The sequence below is a fragment of the Phlebotomus papatasi genome, chromosome 1 (assembly GCF_024763615.1).
Source record: "Phlebotomus papatasi isolate M1 chromosome 1, Ppap_2.1, whole genome shotgun sequence".
Classification (NCBI taxonomy): Eukaryota; Metazoa; Arthropoda; class Insecta; order Diptera; family Psychodidae; genus Phlebotomus; species Phlebotomus papatasi.
This window is the reverse complement of record NC_077222.1, coordinates 45484519-45497082: the sequence shown is the minus strand read 5'-3', so window position 1 is coordinate 45497082 and position 12564 is coordinate 45484519. Positions and strand designations below refer to the sequence as shown.

Sequence of the window (12564 nt, the reverse complement as noted above, 5' to 3'; positions counted from 1 at the left end):
GTCAATGCACCATGTTGCAATTTTCATACGATATTTAACCTTTGCCGAAAACCGCAAGTCGATATCTTTTAGTTTAGGAGCTATTAAGCTCCAAAGAGCGGCCGGACGGCCGGCCGGGAACGTAACTTAGCCCCCCATATATTCGTGATCAGGAAGTGGCGAAACACATTTTGGCCAAGTTTGAGCGCGATCAGAGGACATGAAATTTTGTTAGGATTATAGTAGGTGAGATTGTTAAGAATCTCACCTAATTACTTTGCGGTGGACAGTATAAATTCAACAGCGTATAATTTCATTTTAAATCTTAAAACCAAATATTTCCTTTTAGAAGATAAGGTAAATTAGGCCTTAAACCAATGATTTTTGAAAGAAAATATAATATATTTGGATTTTCGTGAGAATTTTATACTGAAAATTACTCATTTATTTATTTAAAAGAAATTTTAGTTTTTAATTTCATATAAATCTACATTGAGTAATCTTGCCTACCCCAAAGTGTGTTTTTGTAGAAACAAGTCTTCGAGAATCTTGAGGTAATGGAGAATCTTTTACCTCCGTTATGGCCCCTACACACTAGAGAAATTTATGTCCATATTGAAGAAAATTCCCTACGCTTGTATAGGAAAACTCTTCAATATGGACATAAATTTCTCTAGTGTGTAGACCATTGACCAAGATCGTAAGTTAATATCTGATACCATTTGAGCTTAAAAGGTGGTGACATATTGAACAGTTAAAAACAAATGAATTCCATTATTGTTCTTTGGACTATATATGTGTAGCTCAGAGGCAAAATGGCACATATCCTATGCTTTAGCCATAGGATATGTGCCATTTTGCCTCTGAACTCCACATATCTGGCAGAATTCTGTGTAATTGCAGCTGTTCCGGTGTTCGCCAGAGAATTCGTTCTTTTCAAATTAAAAGACTTCGAATTTTTGCCAAAGCTTTCAACCCTTGGTGTGGGTCTTCATCAGTGGGCTGAGAATTTTTTATTAATTTTAGAACATTTTGGACAATTTTTCTATGCTCTCCTACTTATACTCAATTACAGCCGTTTTTAACAATTTGAAAATCCGTCTTTCGTCTGCTTAGATATATTATACTTTGCCACTTTAACTTATTATCGGGTTTTTTTAATCTATTTTTACTTGAATTATTACGTTATTGTTCTTCCTTTATTCCATTATTGTTCTTTCTTTAAATTGAAGCTATAAAAATATGTAATATCAGAAAAAATATTCAAAATTAGGTGTGAATTCCATTAAGAACAATGAGCACCTTCTTTACATTTTTGCGGAAAACTTGTAGCATCAACTCTTAAATGCTATTCCGAGAAACTTTAAACAAATTTTCTGGAGAAAGGGACAGATAATCCTAACCGGCTTATGTAGGTGAGATTCTTAACGTGAGCTAACTCGGAGTGCATGCAAATTCGATTTAGAGCTGAAGTTGGGAGACGCCATTCAGTTATCTTGAATAAAATTCGTGAAATTATACAAATTTTGTATTTAAACCAAAATATCAAGGATTTGGATGAACTGACAAAAAAGTGATATATGGGTGAAATGTAGACCAGAATGTTCTCTATAATTTTCTCATAGAACATGATCTCATCGATTACTCAGAAGCCAAGATAAGCGAGGTTTTTTGTTTCTTAACTCGATTTTTCATCCAGAGTTCCCCAAGTAGTCATTTGTTGAACTTCAACTATATCAAAGAATTGTTGTATTATGTGAGTTTTTCCATTTAAAACCATATTTTAAGTGTCTTGGTCGAGTAGAGGCAGTCAAATTGGCATCTGAGTGGTTTCAAAGCGTAATTATGGGAAAAATCAATTTTTTCACACTTAAACGGCAAAATCGGAGTGATAGCGTAGTCTGAGTGGAAAATGATGTATGGACGAAATGTAGAGACAAATGTGCTCTACAATTATGTCGAAGTAATCATCAAAATCGGTTCAGCGACAGTCGAAAAACCAATTTCAATATCACATAACCTCAATTATCTCGACTGTCGCTGAACCGATTTTGATGATTACTTCGACATATATATAGAGCACATTTGTCTCTACATTTCGTCCATACATCATTTTCCGATCAGACTACGCTATCACTCCGATTTTGCCGTTTAAGTGTGAAAAAATTGATTTTTCCCATAATAACGCTTTGAAATCACTCAGATGCCAATTTGACTGCCTCTACTCCACAAAGACACTTAAAATATGGTTTTAAATGGAAAGTCCCACAAAATACAACAATTCTTTGATATAGTTGAATTTCAACAAATGACTACTTGGGGCACTCTGGATGAAAAAACAAGTTAAGAAACAAAAAACTTCGCTTATCTTGGCTTCTGAGTAATCGATGAGATCATGTTCTATAGGAAAATTATAGAGAACATTCTGGTCTACATTTCACCCATATATCACTTTTGTGCCAGTTCATCCAAATCCTTGATATTTTGGTTTAAATACAAAATTTGTATAATTTCACGAATTTGATTCAAGATAACTGAATGGCGACTCACAATTTCAGCTCTAAATCGAATTTGCATGCACTCCGAGTTAGCTCACGTTAAGAATCTCACCTACATATGCCGGTTAGGATTATCTGTCCTTTATACTAAGGCCCTATTAGGTGAGATTCTTAACAATCTCACCTACTATAATCCTACCAAAATTTCATGTCCACCGATCGAGCTCAAACTTGGCCAAAATGTGTTTCAGCACTTCCTGATCACGAATATATATGTGGCTAATTTACGTTCCCGGCCGGCCGGCCGGCCGGCCGCTCTTTGGAGCTTAATAGCTCCTAAACTAAAAAAGATATCGACTTGCGGTTTTCGGCAAAGGTTATATATCGGGTGAAAATTGCAACTTGGTGCATAGACCCCCCACCCCCCACCCCTCCTTCCGCCATTTTGAAGACCCCCCTTTTTTGTTTTCTCAATAGCTCCGCCCCTATGGCATTCAGCGGACTCAAATTTTAGTATGTTATAGCTGGGCTTTAGAGCTTTCCATCAATACCAAACTTAAGGTCCCCGACCCCCCTGACCCGAGCTATAAGGGTCCAAAAAAAATTTCTTAAAATGGCCATAACTCCGGTTCTAATTATCAGAATTTAAAAAGTCAGGGCTTTTTGGAAAGCTCTCGTGAAATGCCACTTCTCCTTCTAACATCGCAAGTTCATAAAACCACCGCTAGGGGCGCTTTTTTTAAAAAGAAAATTTTTAAATCTTAAAAGTTAAATAACTCAAAAATTCCATTGTGCATCGGGCTGAAAATTTAGTATGTTGTAGCCGTTGATTATACCTATCAAACAAAAAAAACCTTAAGTTGATCTAAAACCCCTGACCCGAGCTATAAGGGGTCAAAGTTCGAACATTGACCGGTCTCTATCTCCGGTTCTAATTAACATAGCGACCTAAATTTTACCTTTTTGGTTTCGTCTCGATGAGCACTTTCAGATGGAAGTTCAAAAAGTCACCACAGGTGGCGCTGTGATAGCGTCAAAATTCATCGAAATTCAAAGTCACTTTTCTCAAAAACGGCATTGTGCAAGTTAATGAAATTTTAGTATGTTGTAGTCCAGTCTAGGACGTTTCCAAAATGGTGCGTATGCGCGCTGTGGTTTCAATAGAACCGGAGATATGAGGGGTCAAAGTTCACGAAATTCAAAAAATCATATCTCCGGTTCTATTTGACCGATTTTGATGAATGAGGACTTAAACGAAAGATCTCACCAAATGCTACAACTTTCTAGAATATTTGAACTTCGTGGGACCAACACCAGGGGCGCCACAGTCGAAAAACCAATTTCAATATCACATAACCTCAATTATCTCGACTGTCGCTGAACCGATTTTGATGATTACTTCGACATAATTGTAGAGCACATTTGTCTCTACATTTCGTCCATACATAATTTTCCGCTCAAACTACGCTATCACTCCGATTTTGCCGTTTAAGTGTGAAAAAATTGATTTTTCCCATAATAACGCTTTGAAATCACTCAGATGCCAATTTGACTGCCTCTACTCCACCGAGACACTTAAAATAGGGTTTTAAATGGAAAGTCCCGCAAAATACAATAATTCTTTGATTTAGTTGAAGTTCAACAAATGAACACTTGGGGCACTCTGGATGAAAAAACGAGTTAAGAAACAAAAAACCTGGCTTATCTTGGCTTCTGAGTAATCGATGAGTTCAAGTTCTACGGCAAAATTATAGAGAACATTCTGGTCTACATTTCACCCATATATCACTTTTCTGTCAGTTCATCCAAATCCTTGACATTTTGGTTCAAATACAAAACTTGTATAATTTCACGAATTTGATTCAAGATAACTGAATGGCGTCTCCCCACTTCAGCATCAAATCGAATTTGCATGCACTCCGAGTTAGCTCACGTTAAGAATCTCACCTACATAAGCCGGTTAGGATTATCTGTCCCTTTACTCTAAAATCATTCTTAATACATTTTAAAATGAATAAAAATGTAGACTTAGGGGTCAATTCCCAATAACATGTGTAAATTATTTGGAAAATGTAGATAATAGTTGAATTCTTTATTCAATTAAATTTTCACTGCCTTCACAGTTGCATAATTTTCACAGACTACCAATTGTTTCAACGCCTACTGCGTTTTTCTCCAAATTCAAATTTCTTTTTAACGGATTACAAAATTATAATTCAATCAAATATTTCACACTCCCCCTCGGTGCGGTCCGCACCCACATCAAGAGGCACTATCTTTGTCACTGGGCGGCAGTACTTCCCTTTGGTCGTCTGTACTACCACAGTTCGAATTTTCCCATCTTTCCCAGGCCGTACTTCGATAACTATTGCAAGTGGCCATTGGCTCCTAGGCCCATTCTCATCAGTAACCAATACGACGTCCCCAACTTGAATCTGACGTCCTTGGTCGTGCCACTTCGAGCGTTTCGCCAATTGAGGGAGATATTCCCTCGACCATCGCTTCCAAAACATGTCTGCAAGCCTCTGGGATTTGCGCCAAGCCTTACGCAAAATCATGTCACGGTCCGTGAACTCACCAGGTTGTGTATTGTCCAATGCTCCCCCATGGAGCAAATGATTAGGGGTTAATGCTGTTTGATCATCTGGGTCTACCGAGACGTGAGTCAGAGGGCGATTGTTGAGTATCCCCTCAATCTCGGTGAATAGCGTCTGCAGTACCTCATCTGTCGGAAATTGTTCCTTCAGGATCACATCAAGACTGTTCTTGACTGATCGAATCAAGCGTTCCCAGCTCCCCCCCATATGCGGAGCAGCTGGGGGGATAAAGTGGAACTCTATCATCTTTCGGAGCAAATCTTCCCTCACTTTGTTGTCATCTATGGATTCAACGGCTGTTCTCATCTCTACACTTGCACCTCTGAGATTCGTCCCGTTGTCACAGTAAATGTGTCGCACTGGGCCACGGCGACACAAAAATCTTCTTATAGCCATAATTGCACTATCAGTAGTAAGGGAATAGGCAATCTCAAGATGTACAGCACGGCTGGCCATACACGTGAATATAACACCCCATCTCTTCTCTCTACGTCTACCCACAGTTACGTAAAGTGGGCCGAAGTAGTCCATTCCAGTGTGAGTGAATGCATGAAGATGTTCACTCACTCTCGCTTCAGGTAGTGGAGCCATCTCTGGGATCGAAACCTGAGCCCTTCGGTTTCGACAATACTGGCAATCATTCCAGGCCTTCCTCACAGCTGCTCTCATCTGTGGAATATAGAATCTCAAACGCAAATCATTCAATACTTGCTCACGCCCACAATGCAGATGGCGCTCATGAGATTCCATAATCAACAGCCTAGTAACCTTGTGCTTCGGTGGCAAGATAATTGGAAACTTGCCTGGAAACTCACTGTTTGTGAGCCTCGAATTCATTCGTAGAACACCTTCGTCATCATAAAATGGCGAAAGGCCGTACACTCTGCTTTTCTTGTCGGTTAGACTTAACCCATGGTACTCACTTTGAGCCTCTTTGTACCACTCACTTTCCGCTTCACGAATATGCTCAACGGTCAGTGATGGCAAGACTCTTTTAACACTGTTGTGATTCAAACGATCACGCACTTTTTGTAGCCAACAATTGGCAATGTTTCTCACTTGAGCTGTTGCTCTCAGCAATCTCCACCACTTTGAAAATCTTTTCACATCAGGAAGTGGATATTTCACATCCTTTTTTGGCTTGATTATTGTCTTCACTATTTCCACTTCATCATCTTCCAATCGAGAATCACTGCACTTTTCTACAGGCCACTGACTTGAGTCTTTTTTTCAGGAATGATGGGCCACGAAACCAGACAGATTCAGGTGAAAGATCACTTGTACTCGCACGAGTAGCCAAATCTGCTACATTCATCTTCGTTGGCACCCATCTCCAGGATTTCACTTCACTGTTTTCTTCGATTTCACCAAGGCGATGCGCAACAAAATCTTTGAAGCGCCTGTTGTCGTTTCTTATCCACTTTAGGACAGTCATTGAGTCTGACCAAAACACTACATTGTCTATTCTCACTTCTAAGAACTCTCGGATGGTTTTGGCCAGTCTCACACACAACACTGCTGCTTGAAGCTCCATTCGAGGAATACTCATTTGTTTCAAAGGAGCGACACGAGACCGTGCACACACCAATGAAACATCTGAGCCCTCATCAAACACTATGCGTAAATACGCCACTGCTGCAAAAGCTTTTTCACTCGCATCTCCAAACACATGAAGTTCAATCAGGTGAGCCTTTGGAAGGTTCACAGAAAAACATCGGGGCACTTTCACTTCTTCAATTTCTTTTAATTCTTTGAGGAATTTCCTCCACTGAATCACTAAATCACCACTAATTTCTGTGTCCCAGCCAAGCTTTTGCTTCCACATTTCTTGTAGGAAAATCTTTCCTTTCACTGCAAACACTGCGATGAATCCCAAAGGGTCGAAAATCGACATGATCAGTCGAAGCACTTCTCGCATTGTTGGGAGTCTCTCTCCTGAGAGAATATCAGCTGACACTTGTCGGAAATTCACTTGAAACGTAAACACGTCTTCACTTGGGAGCCAAAGCATTCCCAGAACTCTCTCGGAAACATTGCTCTCAAAATTCACCACTTTTGCACTCAGCTGATCTTGTGCTAAATTTTTTAGCACTTGCATGTCATTAGCACACCAATTCACAATATCAAACCCTCCGGATTTGAACACTTTCACTACATCACTGATTAGTTTCTGTGCTTCCATCGTTGTCTCTGATGTGCCAAGGTAATCATCACAGTACGTGTGATTAAGAATCTCCTGCACAGCTTCTGGATACTCTTCCTGGAAGTCTCTTGCATTGACTTCTTTTGCATATGATGCGAGGGCAGGAGAACAACTTGCACCAAAAGTAAGCACCGTCAATTTATACTCTTCTGGTTCTATTTTCCGTTCCATTCCTCGCCACAGAATGCGCTGGTAGTTCTGATCTTCAGCTTTCACATGGACACGATGAAACATTTCTCGAATGTCTCCCATGAATGCATATTGTCCACGTCTGAAATTCCCTAAGACCGCTGGCAATGGCTTCAGAAGATCAGGCCCTTTCACTAACACATCATTGAGGGCTACGCCATTCGATCTCGCAGCACAATCAAACACAATCCTCAACTTTTTCTTGGCGGGATGGAATATTGGAAAATGAGGAATGTACCACACTTTTTCCATGGGAATCTGTCGATCAACATCCTCCAATTTCTTCAGGTAACCTTTTTGAAGATGATCATCAATCTTTTGGCAATAAGCCTCAGCCAAATCCTTGTCACGATCCAGCTTTTTCTCAGTGTGTTGAAGCCTCTTAAAAGCGGCTTGTCGTGACTCGGGCATTTTTGGAGACTCACCCTCTTTCCACAGAAGGCCAGCTTCAAATCGTCCATCTAAAGCCCTCTTAGTATTCTCCTGCATGTATTTGAGAGCCTTTCTGTCCTCACGAGAATACGTCGTGTCCATATTGGACTTCACTCCAAAAGCCTCAGTGGAAAAAGATTCCTTGACCATTTCGTACAAATCATCTGCACGTTCAATGTCCAAAACTGTATAATTGCTCTCCATATTGTCAATGGAATTAGCGACTTTCCCCATAATGACCCATCCCAATAAAGTTCGAGCCAAATATGGGGCATCCCATGGACCGTGTATCACTTCTCGGGATGTGATTAATGCCACATTATCGAGTCCAATGAGGATTTCTGGTTCAGCTTCCACCATGTCTTCGACATGTCTCTCACTCAAAAATCTCCAATCTTGGGCTAATTTCTGAACATTCACTGTCTGCTGTGGCAAGCTCATTTCTTTCATAGTTCTCACATTGTAGAGGGTGTATTCTCGTGCATGAGAAAATGTGCCTCTAATTTTCATCTCAACACTTTTCGAGGTGTTGTCAATTTGTGGCAATCCAGATGCTCCCTGGAATCTCAGCGGTTTGTTAGGTCCAGTCAAGCCCATTCTATCTGCCAGAGTGTCCTTCACCATTGTAATAGTAGATCCCTCATCTAGGAAGGCATAAACTTTGATAGTTCCTCTGGGACCTGTAACGTACACTGGTAAGATTTTCATCAACATTCTCGGTACTGTCGCTTGCGCATTGACATGCACCACTTTTCCGGAAACATCAGCTGATGCTTTCGGACCTCCCGAATTACTGGCATGATTTCCACTGACAGTAGCTGAGCTACTTCCCTGGCCATCTACAGTCACTGAAGTAGAGGGATTTGCTTCAGTCTGCTGAACACTCTGTTCAACTTCTTTGTGGAGCATCTCATGATGTTTTTTGCCGCAATCATTGATTTTACATTTTTGCTTTTTGCGACATTCAGGGGCACTGTGATTTTTGCCCAAGCACAGGAAGCAAAGCTTCTTGCTTGTCAAAATCTTCCATCTTTGGTCCACAGATGCTTTAACAAAACTCCCACAATCTTTGGCCATGTGCTCAGTGGAATTACAAAGATTACATGGCTTCAAAACAGCCTCAGCTGTAACAAGGACTTTGGACTTTTTCTCTGGACCATTTTTGTCTTTTCCCTTGGGACATTCCCCACAGAGAATCATACGATTCACAGCAGCCTCTGCTTTTTTGTTCAACCACCCAGCAAGAGTTTTCATGGTTACATAAGAACCAATCTCAGCCTCCTCTGATTCTGACCACTGAATTTTCATGGAAAGTGGAAGCTTGTTCACAACTTCCCGCATTAATTGAGGATTATCAAGATAATTTCTCTTACCCATTACCTCCAGGGACGACACCAGATTGCTCACAGCTGAGGCAAACTTCATCACGGATTCAGGCTTTTCCTCCTTCACCGGAGGCAGCTCATTCACCTTCTCCATCATCGTCATGATGAGGAATTCCGGACGTCCAAACCTTTTCTCCAATTTGTCGAGAATCAGCTGCAGATTCCTCGAATCGTGCAGCAGGAACTGAACCGTCTCCCGGTCATCTCCCTTCAGGCATTTTTCGAGCTGTGTCAAAGCCTCTTCCTGCGTGAATTCACACGCTGTCGCTGTGCTGTTCCACCAGCTGGAGAAAATTGGCCACTCCTGGTAGCTTCCGTCGAAGGTTTTCATATCTTTCATCATAGTTTGCCTTGACATGAACATTTTCATGTCTGAGGTATACTCCTTCCTCAGGGAAGCTGCAGAGTGAGTCTCCAGATCATCATCTGTGTCATCAGAATCCAATGGCTCAATTCGCGGAGCATACTTGGGTGAAAATTTCGGTGTTGAAGTTGATCGACTTCCCATGGCCTCAAGTGCCTTCTTCTTTTCCAGCTGGATCAGTTCCAGCTTCATCCTGGTTTCAGAGATCTCTAGATCCAATAGAGACTTCTCTGTCTCGCGGAAATTCTCCGCTTCAGCCTCCCCCTCGTGTGGAGACTCTTCGAATCCATATCTCTTGGGTGGAACGCCTTTGTTCACCCGATCGCTTTTCCTCGGTGTCCTGAACATCCTGTCCAGTCCAATCCGTCTCCGATGGACCACCAAATGTAAATTATTTGGAAAATGTAGATAATAGTTGAATTCTTTATTCAATTAAATTTTCACTGCCTTCACAGTTGCATAATTTTCACAGACTACCAATTGTTTCAACGCCTACTGCGTTTTTCTCCAAATTCAAATTTCTTTTTAACGGATTACAAAATTATAATTCAATCAAATATTTCACAACATGTGTTATGTGTTATCGTGTGTTATCTCGAGATAACACATAAATTGGTATTCCCGATAACACATGTTATAATCAAAATGGCGGATGTGTTAAAAAAGTCTCCAAACATGTGTTATGGAATATTAGTATTCTCTATACACACATAACACATCAATTTGTTCTATGGCATGTGTTATCTTTAACACAACCTCTCAAGGAGCATTTATGATGTGTTAGGAAGTGATTCAAGCAAAAATCTGTAGAAATAATACAAATGAGGACTATTATGACTCACGATTATTGATCAATATTTTTTTTTCTATTACTTAATAACAAGTCACATTTTGTACCCCCAAAATTTCCACTTTCCAGCCCCAAGGAACTATTTTTTTTAATATATCTTTCCGTTTCATATTTTTAAAATTATGACTACTTTTCGACTTTAAAAATTATTGTTAATATTTGTTATTTTTTTATTTTAAAAAATATGTCATATTTCTATGAAATATGCAAATTTATTGATTAATGATTTTTTTTCTATATCTTATTGTTTGAAAATCTCTGCCAATATTCATTTAAATCCTAGATGTTTTTTTAAATTTAAATACAAAATTTGAAAGTGTTTCAGAAATTTTATACCAATATCACTGTATGATATCTTCCAACATCAGCTACAAATCGAATTAACATGCAATCGAATTTGCTCATGTTAAAAATCTCATCTACAATAAGCTGATCTAGGCTTATCTGTCCATTTTTCTCTTACACCCCAATACTGCTTTTCTGCTTTCTATATATATTTTTTGCTTGGGGATTTTCTAATAATTGAGCAAATGAATGGAACACCAATTCATCCCCAGTACAATATAAAGCATTTTTAGACAAATGATAATGTATTCAGCTTCCAAACAGAGCTCTTTGATTTAGAATTTACCATATTTTGGAAAAAATAAACATAAAAAATAATTTCCAAATGGGGCTGTCAGAGACCAAAACGTACAATGGATGGCGCTGATTGTGGAAAATGCTCTACATTAGATGGCGCACTCATCAAGTCTCCAAGTGTTATCATAACACACCATAAAATTCTCCAAAATCATTTATTGGGAATTGCTCGGATGTGTTATGCTTATGAGCTTAACATGTGTTAAGTCTTATAATAACACATGTTAAGATAACACATAACACATTTTATTGGGAATTGACCCCTTAGCTTTGGTGCCCTATTTCGGCCACCTTCATTCTCATAGCTCCTTGCCCTTCGGGAATTCTTCTAATATCTTTTTCACGTCATCTAGTTTGTCGAAGCTACATTTTTTGTTATTCTTTTGCATTGTATAATCTCTAGATTACGTAAAATCTAAAAGTTCATGGAAATTCGAGGAACAAAAAAGGTGGCCGAAATTGCAAGTTGGCCGGAATTTGGCACACTTACCGTATCAACTTGTATTTTTCGGCAAAAGTTAAAAATATCAGTAGATAGAATTTGGGCTTTTCCTCCTGTTTAAATGGAAGTAGATCTTCTCTGGCAACATTAAGATATATAAACGGGTCCCGGTCAAAATCTCGAACGCCAAAATCCCGAAAGCCAAAATCCCGAATAGGCCAAAATCCTGAAAGCCAAAATGCCGAATTCTTAAAAGTGTCACAGCTACTCCCACGATAGTACTTGCGCTTGTTGGAGGCAAAGGGAAATCTTCTGTGTCTTGGGAAATTATTCTAAGCATTTTCCTTCATCTAATTTCATCCCTATCAGGATTTTGAAAATTCGGGATTTTGGCTTTCGGGATTTTGGCTTTCGGGATTTTGGCCTTTTCGGGATTTTGGCGTTCGGGATTTTGGCTTTCGGGATTTTGGCTTTCGGAATTTTGGCTGCCACCGATACAAACCAATTGTAGAATACATTGCATTTAGTTAGTTAATTTTTAAGGTGCCCCAACTCAAAGGTGCCTTGCTTTCCCCTATAGGAAAATGTATGTTTGGGTATTTTTTAAATATATTTTTTATTTGTAGTTAATAACTTTTTTTTTAAATACTCGTGTGACACTATTTGATTCAAATAATAAAAAAAATATAAAAATTCGCGAGACTGTCTGAGTCTGAGGAATAAAAGTTTATAATTATATTTCATCTCCCTAAACTCGAGCAATAAAGAGAAACACCTCCGACAAAATATTTTGTATAAATCTCTCACTTTTCATAAAACATTCACACTATTTGTAAAAAACGAATCTTGACAGAATTATTGAAAGATTTATTCACACGTTTTTCACAAATGCCACTCATTCAGTAACAAGTATTTGTATGATGAAAAACTTGAGAGGTAAAAAGCTCACCTTGAGAAAAAGACGTAATAAATTTTTAAGGCTC

General features: G+C 39.2%; 3 protein-coding genes across 3 annotated transcripts; all 3 read right to left on the bottom strand.

Annotated features, from left to right (window-relative positions):
• Positions 1-4693: 4693 nt before the first annotated feature.
• LOC129799013 (uncharacterized) lies at positions 4694-5911 on the bottom strand. The gene has a single exon (XM_055842629.1). The coding sequence runs from the start codon at positions 5909-5911 to the stop codon at positions 4694-4696; it is 1218 nt and encodes a 405-aa protein (XP_055698604.1).
• Positions 5912-6263: 352 nt separating this feature from the next.
• On the bottom strand, positions 6264-8110 carry LOC129799382 (uncharacterized). Its single transcript, XM_055843209.1, has 2 exons — positions 7705-8110; positions 6264-7389 (listed from the first exon to the last, which is right to left on the bottom strand). The coding sequence occupies exons 1-2, from the start codon at positions 8100-8102 to the stop codon at positions 6264-6266; spliced, it is 1524 nt and encodes a 507-aa protein (XP_055699184.1). The 5' UTR covers positions 8103-8110.
• Positions 8111-8206: 96 nt separating this feature from the next.
• LOC129798943 (uncharacterized) lies at positions 8207-9995 on the bottom strand. The gene is made up of 2 exons (XM_055842505.1): positions 8319-9995; positions 8207-8260 (listed from the first exon to the last, which is right to left on the bottom strand). Exons 1-2 carry the CDS (start codon positions 9993-9995, stop codon positions 8207-8209), a joined length of 1731 nt encoding a protein of 576 aa, XP_055698480.1.
• Between the last annotated feature and the right edge of the window lie 2569 nt (positions 9996-12564).

Bases quoted from the DNA above. Each gene is read 5' to 3' on its own strand.
- LOC129798943 (XM_055842505.1), bottom strand. From the start codon at position 9,995: ATGTTCAGGACACCGAGGAAAAGCGATCGGGTGAACAAAGGCGTTCCA. The intron at 8,261-8,318 runs GTGAATGTTCAG...GACATGTCGAAG, and splicing joins TGAGCTTGCCACAGCAGACA to ACATGGTGGAAGCTGAACCA.
- LOC129799382 (XM_055843209.1), bottom strand. From the start codon at position 8,102: ATGGAGAGCAATTATACAGTTTTGGACATTGAACGTGCAGATGATTTG. The intron at 7,390-7,704 runs GTACATTCCTCA...TTTTGGTGCAAG, and splicing joins ATTCCCATGGAAAAAGTGTG to TTGTTCTCCTGCCCTCGCAT.
- LOC129799013 (XM_055842629.1), bottom strand. From the start codon at position 5,911: ATGAATTCGAGGCTCACAAACAGTGAGTTTCCAGGCAAGTTTCCAATT.